The sequence below is a fragment of the Scyliorhinus canicula genome, chromosome 18 (assembly GCF_902713615.1).
Source record: "Scyliorhinus canicula chromosome 18, sScyCan1.1, whole genome shotgun sequence".
Lineage (NCBI taxonomy): Eukaryota > Metazoa > Chordata > Chondrichthyes > Carcharhiniformes > Scyliorhinidae > Scyliorhinus > Scyliorhinus canicula.
In genome coordinates, this window is record NC_052163.1 from 10,563,890 (window position 1) to 10,577,951 (window position 14,062).

General features: G+C 44.5%; 1 protein-coding gene across 3 annotated transcripts in view; it reads right to left on the reverse strand.

Moving 5' to 3' along the window:
• LOC119952929 (centrosomal protein of 95 kDa-like) overlaps positions 1-14,062 on the reverse strand; it is a 53,083-nt gene that overhangs the window by 35,651 nt on the left and 3,370 nt on the right. For 2 of the 3 annotated variants that reach the window (XM_038776563.1, XM_038776561.1), the window contains exons 2-4: positions 3,632-3,760; positions 3,395-3,502; positions 2,921-3,031 (exon numbers count right to left, since the gene is read on the reverse strand). In XM_038776563.1, coding sequence (XP_038632491.1) covers positions 2,921-3,031; positions 3,395-3,502; positions 3,632-3,760 — 348 coding nt within the window. Of the gene's footprint in view, positions 1-2,920; positions 3,032-3,394; positions 3,503-3,631; positions 3,761-4,580; positions 4,643-14,062 lie in introns of those variants that run through there. The other variant, XM_038776562.1, reaches the window with a different exon arrangement.

A 14,062-nucleotide genomic window follows, 5' to 3' on the forward strand; every position in this document is an offset into this window, starting at 1 on the left:
GATGAGACAGGGACTGCTTATGGTAAGCTGGGAAGATCTGTTCATGGGTCAAATGACTGAAGATCAGTGAGGAATACTGAAAGAAACATCCAACAAGATAGAAAGTGACATTCTCTCTCTCTCCTCCTCCCCCCCCCCCCCCCCCCCCCCCGCCCGAGAGGAAGGAAAAGGTTCCACTTCACAAAAAAACAAAAACAAAACAGCCATGGACAACTAAAGAGGTTAGGGAAAGCATAAAACTAAATGGCTAGCGTGACACAGTGGTGCAGTGGTTAGCACTGCTGCTCGATCCCAGCCCACTGTCCGTGCGGAGTTTGCACATTCTTCCAGTGTTTGCGTGGGTCCCACCCCAACAATCCCAAAAATGTGCAGAGTAGGTGAATTCGCCATGCTAAATTGCCCCTTAATTAATTGGGCACACTAAATTTATTTTCTTTCAAATGGCTACAAAAATACAATTGCACAGATTGGACAAATGGGATAGATACAAGACCAGCAAAGGGTCACAAAGCTGCTTGTAAGAGCTACAAAAAGGGATTATGAATGGAAACTTGCAAGAGACATCACAAATCAGCAAGAAGAAATGTTATACTTGTTTAAAAAGAAAGTGGGTGGTCAAGAGCACCTGAATGGAAAAACTCTAAAAATTGAGAGAGAGACTGTTCAGGAGAGATGATCAGAAGAACGTCTTGGCTCAGGGTGGTAGAGGTTTGGAACTGGCTCTCACAAACAGCAGTTGTAGCTAGAACAGTTATTTTTTAAGTTGGAGTCTGATAATATATTTGCTTAATAAAAATCTAAGGGATATCAGCTGCGATCAAATGGCAGAACAGGCTCGGGGGTCTGAATGGCTACTCGTGTTCCTAATGCAGCAACTTCAAAAATCACATTTGAGGAAAATAGCTGTGCACAAATCCTTGACAGTATATACCTGAAAACAGAATATTTCATCCAAATAAATAACAAAGTACAAAGCTGCAGGATTTCTGTAAATCAAGAATCATTGCATAATATGGAAAAGTTTATTTTAGATCAATTATTAGTTTGCATTTTAAGCAGATGGTACAGAAGGGACGAATGATGGAAAGAGTAAGTGGAACCTGTACTACAAAACTACTATCTGTATGTGATGCCCCAAAGACCATCAGCAATACAAAAAAAAAAGATACTGTTGTGCTCAACCTTAAAAATCAAGATCTAGGGTTCACGGTGGTGCTCAGCAATTACAAAAAGCTTTGGCAAACTGGCAGATGCCAGGTACAGCACTGAAAAGTAATTTGATCCAACTAGTCATTGCCAGTGTTTATGCTTCTAACTTGCTATTTCATACCCACCCGAGTAAAACTTCACAAAAAATAGGTTAACTCCCTTAATGATGTCTCTGTTACAGGAGAAGCCTCTTCAGATCATCCTCTAACAGATGCCATGCTACCACTACCTTCCAAGGAGGAGGAAGAAAAACCCTCGCAGGATGCAGCATTACTTCCTCTCTCTACTCAAAGCACCATCGCAGATTCTGGCACCTCAGCAGGGATTATAGCGTTGTACAGACTGTTGAGGGCACTTCACACTCACGTGCAGCTGCCAGACAGAGTCATTGAGTGGACCTCAGTCAGTTGGGGTTATTTGAAGTCAGATGCTGGATGTCCAGTGAGAGGTCAAGAAAAGTTGGTGGGTATATGGGAAGGGTTACATACTCTGGACTGGACAGTAGAAGTGTCCATCCAGGCCATGTGCCACATGATCATCCACTCTTTTGGAGTGCCAAGCTTTCTTCATACAGTCTGGTGACTGTCCTAGAGGGTCAAACTGAGAACATTGCAGACACAATCGTCTGTGTGTACAACTTTCCATACATTTGCCCTAGATTTGATGCCAGGGCATATGGGGAACCGACAGCTTGAGCAGACCCAATTCCTGTAACCTCACGGTTGGCAGGAAAGACGAGGTGATCCTCGAGGCGGAGGATGAACAGCATTGGCTGTCATCTGGAATCACCTCACAGGTCACTTCAGATAGGGTCCCCTATGTCCATTCACCACTGACAGTCCTAGTGTAATGCCAAGACAACCAAAGATTCGCCTGTCTCTCAGCAATCAATTGGGTCATTAACCTTAATTGTCCTCTTAATTGGCAGTTACACAACAGTAGCAAGGTTCCAACCTTTAATAATAATCTTTATTAGAGTCATAAGTAGGCTTACATTAACACTGCAATGAAGTTTACTGTGAAAATCCTCCAGTCGCCACATTCCGGCACCTGTTCGGGTAAAATGATGGACAATTCAGAATGTCCAATTCACCCAACAAGCACGTCTAATGCGACTTTGTGGGAGGAAACTCACGCAGACACAGGGAGAACGTGCAGACGCCGCATAGACAGCGCCCCAAGCCAGGAATCAAACCAGAGTCCCTGGAGCTGTGATGCAGCAGTGCTAACCACTGTGTCACCATACCACCCAGTCCATGTACCAATGTCACCTGGCATCATCATGCCTCATAATATGTCTCTGGCCGCGCAGGAATGCTTGGGAGTTTGTGTCCAAAGAAAAAAGGATTATCCGGCAAAATAAAAATATTAAATTTCAGATGCATGAAACACCAAAAGAGTTTTCAGAACCCAATTCATTCAGGAGATGTGGGCATTGTTGACTAGGCCAACATTTATTGCTTATCCTCAATTGCCCTCAAGATACTGGTGAGCTGCCTTCTTGAATTGCTGCGATGCATGTGTGGCTACACCCATGTCAGGGAGGGCAATTACAGAAGGTACATCAGCAAGCCAAGGTTCAAATCAATGTATCATTTTAAAGTTAAGCAGATTGTGACAACTAATTAGTGATTAAAGTGAATCATTTTGAAGATTAGTCAAACTAGGATACTGATGGTTGTGCTTGGTTTATAAAACCACAATTACTTACCATGTTGAGATGAAGCTTCACTTATTTGTTCTGTGAGATATTCTAGCAAGCCATCAAAGATCTCTAACAGATTACGTATACTTTCTTTGTCATTCTGAATAATATTCTCTCCTGGGCGAGGGAGGGAGAGGAAAAAAAGGCACCAATTTACACAAATTAATTTTGTCAAATTACTTCAGTATCACCCTCAAGTTATATTGTTACATACATGGCTCTAAGCAAGCATACTAGCTCTCACAAACATTACTTGGAAGCAATTGTGCAGGCAGAGCCTTGTACATTTGTTTCAGTGTTGCCACTAGTGCTATAAAAAAAAATCAGCCTGGAACTCAAAACAAATTCTGAACACCCGCAGCCTTAACACTTGAACACAACATAAAACACCCAATCGCTGCATACAAAAGAAGCTGAACTTTGTTTCAAAACATATTTTCCATTTTGAGACAGAAAGTTGCCTTTTTTTAAATTACTCACCAGTTATATGTGACAAACTGATTTGTAAGTAGTCCAAAGCCAATGAATCTATCACTGCCTGCACATTATGGGCATCGTCTTCCTGACTTTTGGGAGTATCTATATAATCTGTAATAGATTAAAAGGTTACATGCAAAATTTCTCATTAAATATAGCAGCATAGCATGCCACCTTTGAAACCATTATGGTGCTGTGCAGGATTTCTTGATTACAAATTATCAGTTGTGACTCACTTACCTGGGACCTTTTCACCAAGAATAGCTTTATAAAGGGCAATAAATACACCTGCGTCACATTCACAGAGCTTGGTCATCCTCTGATTAATGTGGCACTTGTGAAGAAGATTATTGGCAACAGCAATCCAATCTAGAACAAGGGCCACGAAAAAAAGAGCAAAATTAAATTTTAATTTTTTGTGTGGTAGGCAAGCCTGCAGAGTGAGACAGATTACATTAGATTAACAAATTAAATGGCATGTATAATTTTCCATGAGAATATGAAGTTCACTGGGCCAAGTATATTTTTAAATAATGTAACCACAGAGAGATCAGGAAATAAATAAATTTTAAAATGAATGACATCCACTGAAGCACATTTATATTCCTTCACTGGTTCTTCAAGAAATCAAACACAGGGCAGCATGGTGGCGTAGTGGATAGCACTGAGACTGCGGCGCTGAGGACCCGGGTCAGTGTCCAGGAGAATCCCAACCCTGGGTCACTGTCCGTGTGGCGTTTGCACATTCTCCCCATGTCTGCATGGGTCTCAACCCCCACAACCCAAAGACGTGTAGGTCAAGTGGATTGGCCACGCTAAATTGGGAAAAAAAAAAATTGGGTACTCTAAATTTTTTTTATTTTTTTTTTAAATCAAACATATAGACATCAAGCTAGAAACTAAATTTCCAATGTTTAGTGTTCTTTAACATAAAAACAATGCATGGTGACCCTATAAACACAGTGACTCAGTTTTACTTTTCTGGCCTAAAGCCTCACGCTATGCTTCAAACCAAATACTTGTTAATTCACAGTTTCAGTTTGCTCAATATGGAGACTAAAACTTCCATTGTTAAGGGCTCATGTTAATTACTGAAGCCCAAAGAGGGGCTTGGTGTCACCGAGGCTTTGGGAGCATTCCCCACACAGGTTATTCCAGGATTTCAACTGGATAAAAACAAGTGACTTACCAGCAAAAAGATCTACCAGCTTAGCCGATACAAGAGCACTGGTTTTTGTGTGTTATCTGAAGCGGAGTGAGAAGAATCCAGTCACAGTAAGAAGCTCCCAGTCAACATTTACACCTCCAAATCCTATCAATGTGACTAGCCAGTCAGCTAAACTATGCCCTGGAATTTCTGTAGCGTTGCCTGGCTCAAATGACTAGATTATGAAAGTTTACTGCACCGCACCTACAGGACTAAAATATAATCTCCCAAGAGTAGGCATGTCCACTTTGTCTCAAAATTGACCTCCGAGGCGATGCCTATTTCCTAACCATATTGGAAGTCACACTTGAAATATGAGAAAGGAATGAGGAGACTGTCCATTTACATCCAATCTCAAAACCGCGAGTCACCATCGCCTCACATACTTGCAAATGATGATCAGTTTCATTCTTCAAGTTAACAACGTCATCTTCAACATAGACATTTTCAAAATAGACAAGCGCGCCTTCGGAATTATTTGCCTCCACAACATATCATTCATTCACTTCCATAAATCTTATGCCAACATACTATGCACAGGATTTGATTTCTACAAAAGACGATTCAGTTTGAATCTTAAAAACGGTGGAACTCGAGCGCAATAAGCTAACTTTTATTTTTTGAACATGAACACAAGATTTCCATCTCCCACTACTGCCCAGGATTACTGAGTTTTCAAACTCATTTGTTTGTAATATATTCCACACATCTGGTGCATCAAATTAAGTGACCCATCGGAGGTCTCAAGAGGCAGGAAGGAGAGTCGATTTTGGGTGGGGGCTGGTGGTTGTGGGTTGGGTACGAGAGTCCAAGTGCAAGAAAGCTTAATGTGTGTGGTAGACTGGATTATTATTTTAATCATGATTTGCCAAGTTATTTGACTCCTTGGGAATGGGTGAGTAAGATCTCAAGGGTTAATTTTTGCTTCAGGTTCATACAACAACTCATCTTTGCTTTCGTAATTGGTCTCCTAACCTATCCTTGGCCACCAATCACCCATCACAAACCCACATCTTGCCTCTCCTCTTTCTCCCCCCCGCTTCTGCTATCAGATGGGCTATTTATTTATTTTTAAATATAAATTTACCCAATTACTTTTTTTTTCTCCAATTAAGGGGCAATTTAACGTGGCCAATCTACCTACCCTTCACATCTTTGGGTTGTGGGGGTGAGACCCACGAAAAAACGAAGAAGGACACCTTTCTTCTCTTTGCTGCCCCCCCCCCCCCCCCCCCCCCCTCACACACCTACAGTTCATCCTCTGATGTTAGTTTCACTGCTGATTGACCTTTCACATCTTGTGTCTTCTCTGGGGACTGCCATTAACACTCTTTTACCTTGGTATCTGTGGCCATTAGCACCCGGTTGCCCTGGGTTTGACTCATCTTTCATTCTCACTCCACAGTATAAATATTTCCCACTTTCTCTGTCTGTTAGCTTTGACAAAGAGTCATCGCTCTCGAAACGTTAGCTCTTTTCTCTCCCTACAGATGCTGTTAGACTTGCTGAGATTTTCCAACATTTTCCATTACTTAGGCTGGCAGTTTCCCAAATTGTATCTACTTTCTAGAGGTTGACATTTACTCTGGGCTCACAATCTATTCCATACCTGCTTCTTCCTCTCTCATGGGCACGGGTTTAATTAAATGCAAAATTTGGAATGCATAGGGCAGGATTGGCAGGAGATGTAGGAACATGCAAATGACATGAAATGCAATAATCTTAAGTGCCAAAATTAAGAGACAAAACCAACAAAAGCTGAAGAACCACATAAAAACAGCACACAAGCAAGACTGGCACGTAAAGGTGTGTTGGTGGCATGGGCAAGACAAGCAAAGAAGGGGAAAGCAGAAGAAGAAACACTTATACAGCATCTGATTTCAGGACATCCCAAAGTGCAAGGGTAGGATAAACAACCTACCAATGTGTAAAACACTCCTGGTTTGTAGCCAGGGGCAGAATCTACTTCTGTAGTTGGTTTGAACAGTGGGACCAGAACTGCACAGCACTTCCGCTCAGAGGTGGAATTGTGTACAATCACACAGTAGCCAGCCAATTAGATATGCAGAGGGAATCATATAGCACGAACAGGCAAGAAGTTGCAAACATCATGGGGTCAAATCTCAAGAGCACCATACTCACGCATCATCAGAGCATTCCATGTCATCCAGCAATATCAGTTGAGTAGTTTGAGAGGAGTTTATAATCCTTGGAAATGCTGCTTGGAACTGCAACCTCCCATCTTTAACCTTCCGATCATCCTTGACCATCACTCATCATCTTTGCACCGCCTTCAGTGAATCTTGACCCTCCCCCATCACCCTCGACTATCATTCCCCCTGCCGCCCCATCACCCAGCCCCTCAACACACTTAAAGCTACCCCTTGCGACATTCTACCCACCATCCCTCATCCTTGACCTGCCCTCTGTTACCCTCGACTTGGGACCTCACCAGTAAGCTTTCCCTCTCGTTTCCCACAAGCCTTTGTAGGGTTTCCACCTCCCTCCTTCGGTCAGCTATTCTCTGGCCCTTCACAGCTGCCACCTGATCTCAATGCACCAATAACTTCCCTCTGCTGAGTCAAAAAGACTTCCCACACAAATAAACATTCACCTGAGGAAGGAGCTACGCTCTGAAAGCTCGTGTTTGAAACAAACCTGTTGGACTTTAACCTGGTGTTGTAAGACTTCTTACTGTGCTCACCCCAGTCCAACGCCGGCATCTCCACATCATGGCACACAAATAAAAGCAGGCCTTACTCCAGTTTAAAATCTGACAGGAATACCACCTCACATGCTGCTCGCCACTTTTGACCAGTCATGAGTCTGAAGGCAAACGTTACTTGGTTGCTGCATACTTAATTCCAAAGCTACATTTTAATCTGTCGGTTGTATTTGATGAGTATGCAATTACATACGTTAAAAAAAGTGGCTACCACCCCTTAGGAAACACAATCTGCCCTCAAGTCTGCCACCAACTTAATAACCAACTTTCATTCCGCTGACATTTTGCCTTCTGTTCATTTAAGGGAGGCAGTGGAGAAGTGGCATTGTCACTGGACTAGTAATCCAGTGATGTAGGGTAATGCTCTGGGGACCTTGGTTCAAATCCCACTATGCTGGAATTGAAAGTCTAATGATGACCATCGTCAATTGACATAAAAACTCAAAGGTTCACAAATGTCTTTTAAGGAAGGAAATTTGCCATCCTTACCTGGTCTGGCCTATATGTGACACCAGATCCATGGAGATGTGGTTGACTCGCCTCAGTTCACCCTGCAAGCCACTCAGTTCAACGGTAATTAGGGGTGGCAACACCCACATCCCCATGAATGAAAAAGTGCCCTGGCTCACCTTGTTTCCTGCCCCCCCCCGGGTTCACAAGATTCCACCCTAGTGTGCCCATATGGTAAAGTCACTGTGACAAAATGGAAATGCAGTTGTCAATTTACAAAAGTCCACAAACATGAATGAAATAATAACTGGATAATATGTCTGCAATGTGTAGGTATAAATATTAGCCAGGACAGTAGGGAGGAATTCCTTGCTTTTCTTTGAATAGTCAAGGGAGTGGTCTTGTAATGCAGCGAGTAGCAACCCTGCCTCTGAGCCAGAAGCTTTGGGTTCAAGTCCCACTCCAGGATGTCATGGCCAAGGAAGGCGTGTTCATAAAGTGGCCAAAGAGTCAGAGTATCAACTTGCAAATCCTTCTAACATAAACTAATGGCATGCACTAAGAGTAGGAGACATTCCTAGATCAGCCATGTGATGAAAATAAATTGGAACTTCCATCACTATGCATAATTGCAACCTATGTTGCCACAGCGACTCAGGTTCCCTGGGGAACCAGTTGGCTGGACACCCAGTGTGGATCACATTGGCGCTTGTAAGGATCCTCCTATTTAAACCTGGTTTTCCTTGTGTATTCCTTTAATCTTTCTGTTATTCTTTGCTATTATACCTTTTGGTGCTTGGACAGTTGCCGAGATTTATGCCTTTCGGATGGGCTACAGTTTTAATTTTTAAACGATTACTGAAACCACCCCGGCAGATGTGCTATTGGGTGCGGCCCAGTGGAGGGTGTTCTGGAATGTTCTGCAGAACTCAGACGGACTCCATTTTGTAAAGGGAAGAACATTTCTTTTGATATAGGCCTGAAGAGAGACAGTTAATTTCTCTCTCCTGATGAACAACATTTGATTAATAAGCTTGAAGAGGCAGTTTCTCTCTCTCTCTGCCTGGCAATTTAGAGAGCATTCTACAGCCTGCAGGTTCTGGTTGGAGACATCATTAGGAGGTCCCATCAGCAGAGAAGATCGCAGTGGGTCAGGCCTGCCTTCAGGCAGAGAAGAAGAGGAACTTCTGTGCACCTGAGAGCACAGACAAGGCCTCAGTTTGTTACTATTCCCTCAGTAGTGCAATGGAGTGTCAACCTAGAAGATTATGACGCCAAGTGTCTAGAGTGGGACTTGAACCCACAACATACTAACACAAAGGAGAGAGTATTTCCACACTGTCAAAGCCAACACCCAATTTAAATTAAGAGACTATAGAGGATGAGTGCAGTGTGTCATCGGAATCCATTTCCCCCCTAAATTTAGAGTATCCAATTTATTTTTTCCAATTAAGAGACAATTTAGCGTGGCCAATCCACCTACCCTTCACATCTTTTGGGTTGTGGGAGTGAAACACGCAAACACGGGGAGAATGTGCAAACTCCACACGGACAGTGACCCAGAGCCGGGATCGAACCTGGGACCTCAGTGCTGTGAGGCAGCAGTGCTTTTTTTTTTTTTATTGGAATTTTTTGCAGAAAATATAACAAAAAGTATAGCAAAAAGCAGTAATATGCAACTAACAGCCCCATAACACCCACAATTCCCCCCATACCGTAACATCACATGTATCACATTCCCCCACACCCCCCCCCCAAACAAGAGAACTTAACCATAAATTAAAATTAGATAAATCAAATTTAAATAAAATAAGCTAACATAATCAACGCCCCCCCCCCCCCCCCCCCCCCCCCGGGTTGCTGCTGCTACTGTCCCAGTACCCTATCGTTGAGCCAGAAAGTCGAGGAAAGGTTGCCACCATTTAAAGAACCCTTGCACCGATCCTCTCAGGGCGAATTTAACCTTCTCAAGCTTTTTTTTTTTTTAAATTTAGATTACCCAATTATTTTTTCCAATTAAGGGGCAATTTATTGTAGCCAATCCACCTACCCTGCACATTTTTTTGGGTTGTGGGGGCTAAACCCACGCAGACATGGGGAGAATGTGCAAACTTCACACGGACAGTGACCCAGAGCCGGGATCGAACCTGGGACCTCAGCGCCGTGAGGCGGTTGTGCTAACCACTAGGCCACCGTGCTGCCCAACCTTCTCAAGCTTAATGAAGCCCGCCATGTCATTGATCCAGGTCTCCACGCTTGGGGGCCTCGCGTCCTTCCACTGTAGCAAAATCCTTCGCCGGGCTACTAGGGACGCAAAGGCCAGCACACCGGCCTCTTTCGCCTCCTGCACTCCCGGCTCTACCCCAACCCCAAAGATCGCGAGTCCCCATCCTGGCTTGACCCTGGATCCCACCACCCTTGACACCGTCCTCGCCACCCCCTTCCAGAACTCCTCCAATGCCGGGCATGCCCAGAACATATGGGCATGGTTCGCTGGACTCCCCGAGCACCTGGCACACCTATCATCACCCCCAAAGAACCTATTCATCCTCGTCCCAGTCATGTGGGCCCTATGCAGCACCTTGAATTGGATGAGGCTAAGCCGCGCACACGAGGAGGAAGAATTTACCCTCTCCAGGGCATCAGCCCATGTCCCGTCTTCGATCTGTTCCCCCAGTTCCCCCTCCCACTTCGTTTTCAGCTCCTCTACTGACGCCTCTTCCTTCTCCTGCATAAGCTTGTAGATATCGGATATCTTCCCCTCCCCGACCCCCGAGAGCACCCTGTCACTCACCCCCTTCGCGGGGAGCGCAGGGAATCCCTCCACCTGCCGTCTAGCAAATGCCTTTACCTGCAGATATCTAAACATGTTTCCCGGCGGGAGCCCAAATTTCTCTTCCAACTCCCCCAGGCTCGCAAACCTTCCGTCGATAAACAGGTCCTTCAGCTGTCTAATGCCCGCTCTATACCATCCCCGAAATCCCCCATCCATGTTCCCCGGGACGAACCTATGGTTCCCCCTTAACGGAGCCTCCATTGAGCCCCCCACTTCTCCCCTATGTCACCTCCACTGCCCCCAAATCTTGAGGGTAGCCGCCACCACCGGACTCGTGGTATACCTCGTGGGAGGGAGCGGCCACGGCGCCGTTACCAGGGCCCCCAGGCTTGTATCCCCACAGGACGCTCTCTCCATCCGTTTCCATGCTGCCCCCTCCCCCTCCATCACCCACTTACGCACCATCGACACGTTGGCCGCCCAATAATACACCGAGAGGTTGGGCAACGCCAGCCCCCCCCCATCCCTACTCCGCTCCAAGAAGACCCTCTTCACCCTCGGGGTGCCATGTGCCCAAACAAATCCCATGATGCTGCTGGTCACCCTTTTAAAAAAGGCCCTAGGGATAAAGATGGGCAAGCACTGGAAGAGGAACAAGAACCTCGGGAGAACCGTCATTTTGACGGATTGCACTCTGCCCGCCAGCGATAGCGGCACCATGTCCCACCTTTTAAATTCCTCCTCCATCTGTTCCACTAGTCTGGTGAAGTTAAGCTTATGAAGAGCCCCCCAACTCCTGGCCACCTGCACCCCCAGGTACCTGAAACTCTTCACTGCCCTCCTGAAGGGGAGCCTCCCAATTCCCTCCTCCTGATCTCCCGGGTGCACTACAAATACCTCGCTCTTTCCTAAGTTCAGCTTATAGCCCGAGAAGCCCCCAAATTCCGCCGGCAGCAGTGCTAACCACTGCACCACCATGTTGCCCTTTTGTCATCGGAATCCTAAATTGAAGTCACTCCTGTGTACTGATGTTTCAAACAAACATTGTCAGCAATTTTGTGGTAAAGTTCATTATTGCTAAAAGTGACAGCAACTGAGCTGTTCAGGTAAATCTAGCCATGTAAACATACATAATAAGCATGTGCTTGGTTTGCCTTATGGTTTTGCCTCACCAAATACAGGAAAGGATAAAATCTAAATAAATCATTCTAAGGATTAATGATTGTCACAATTACTGTAAATTAAGTAATAAAATCCAGTTGAAGGCAGGAAATGATAGCCAACATTTATACAACACTATACACCTGTACTGCCAAGCATCTTTCCCATGCCGATATTGGTTAAGCCCTGGAAACAAATCAACTCACTGCCCTGAGGATTGTGAAAAATGTTGCCTTAGCACCCGGTGTGCTCTAGCTATCGCCATATGGAAATTGTCATTAACCTTTAGAGATTGTTAATGTTAGGGTCTTGTTGTACATTCACTATTTATATACTAGGATAGGTGCTTAATTCGCATACTGCTACAGGAATAACCATAAACCCATGTACATTTTGTTTTTAATTTGTAGGAATATTAAAAAGGACCATTATGCTTTGGAAGGGATAGTAGAAATGGAAGAAGTTAAGTTAAAGAGAACTAATAGGCAAGATAAACTATTAAGTAGAATTAACAGAACTGCAGAACAGCAGAAGCAGCATCATTCCCAAAGGAATCAAGATGAGGTGCTTGAGTGATGCCAAGATGGTGGCTGCAAATCAATGAGCGGTTGAGAGAAATTTAGTGGTTTGGGATTATAAAAAGATATTTAAAGGGGAGGGGGTAAACAGATTGAAGATATTGAAGACTCCAAAGACACCAGAGATGAGGCAGGGGTTCGAGCTAGGGAGAGAAGGCACTTTTACTCAAGACTTAAACAGGGTAATACATCTCTTAAATTATACTAGTGTTTGACTAGTTTATAATGTACGTCAGTATCATTTTTGCTGAAAAGTTTATTACTACCAATATGGGTCTACAATGAATCATTGTTATAGTCACAATGAAAACTCAAGACCACACCTTAAACATTTTTTCCACCTGCTTCAGTAATTTTTCCTCGTATTCCTGGAGTGCAGTGTGGTAGCATAGTGGTTAGCACTGTGGCTTCACAGCACCAGGGTCCCAGGTTCGATTCCCTGCTGGGTCACTGTCTGTGCGGAGTCTGCATGTTCTCCCGTGTCTGCGTGGGTTTCCTCCCACAGCCCAAAGACGTGAAAGTTAGGTGGATTGGCCATGCTAAATTGCCCTTGGGTGTCCAAAAAGGTTAGGAGGGGTTATTGGGTTAGGGTGGAAATGATGGTTTAAGTGGGTCAGTGCAGACTCGATGGGCTGAATGGCCTCCTTCTGCACTGTATGTTCTTTGTATACTCATGTTTGGGTGGCAAGGTAGAACAGTGGTTAGCACTGTTACATCACAGCACCAGGGACCCAGGTTTGATTCCCGCCTTGAGTGGAGTCTGCACGTTTTCCCCATGTCTGCATGGGTTTCCTCCAGGTGCTCCGGTTTCCTCCCACAAGTTCTGAAAGACGTGCTGGTTAGGTGAATTGGACATTCTGATTCTCCTTCATTGTACCCGAACCGGCGCTGGAGTGTGGCGATTAGGGGATTTTCACAGTAACTTCATTGTTGTGTTAATGTAAGCCTACTTGTGACACTAAAAAGATTATTATTATTCAGTATTCACCCTGCCGACGTGCATAACACAGAACTTTTCTAAATTAATCTTCTTTTGTCAGGCAGAACACAATCCCCCTGCACATCTACATCTATAAAAGCAACACAAGAATGAGGAGAAGACCATATGGTCCATCTTACCTGCTCTGCCATTCATCATTGATTTTGGTTTTCCACTGCATTTTCCCACCTGCTCCCTATATCCCTTAATTTCCCGAGAAACCAAACAGCCATCTAACCCGGCCTTAAATGTATTCATGGAAGGAGCATTCACAACCCTGAGTGAAGTAATTTTTCCTCACCTCAGGCTAAACGATTGGCTCTTTATATTGAGACTATGCCCCTGTTTTAGACTCCAAAGCAAGCAAATACAATCTTTGTGTCTACCCTACTACCAAGCAGAATTTGATTTGATTTATTGCCACATGTACCAAAGTACAGTGAAAAGTATTACTCTGCAGCCAAGGGAACGTACACAGTACGTACATAGCAGACAAATAATGGACAGAGTACATTGACAAACAATGATTGGTTACAGTGGAGAACAAGGGGCCAAACAAAACAAATACATGAGCAAGAGCAGCATACTGCATTGTGAATAGTGTTCTTACAGGGAACAGATCAGTCAGAGGGAGAGTCGTTGAAGAGTCTAATAGCTGTGGGAAAGAAGCTGTTCCTATATCTGTGTGTGTGGGTCTTCAGACTTCTGTACCTTCTGCCTGATGGAAGGGTCTGGAATAAGGCAAAGCCTGGGAGGGCTCTCTGATAATGCTGTCTGCCTTCTTAAGGCAGCGGG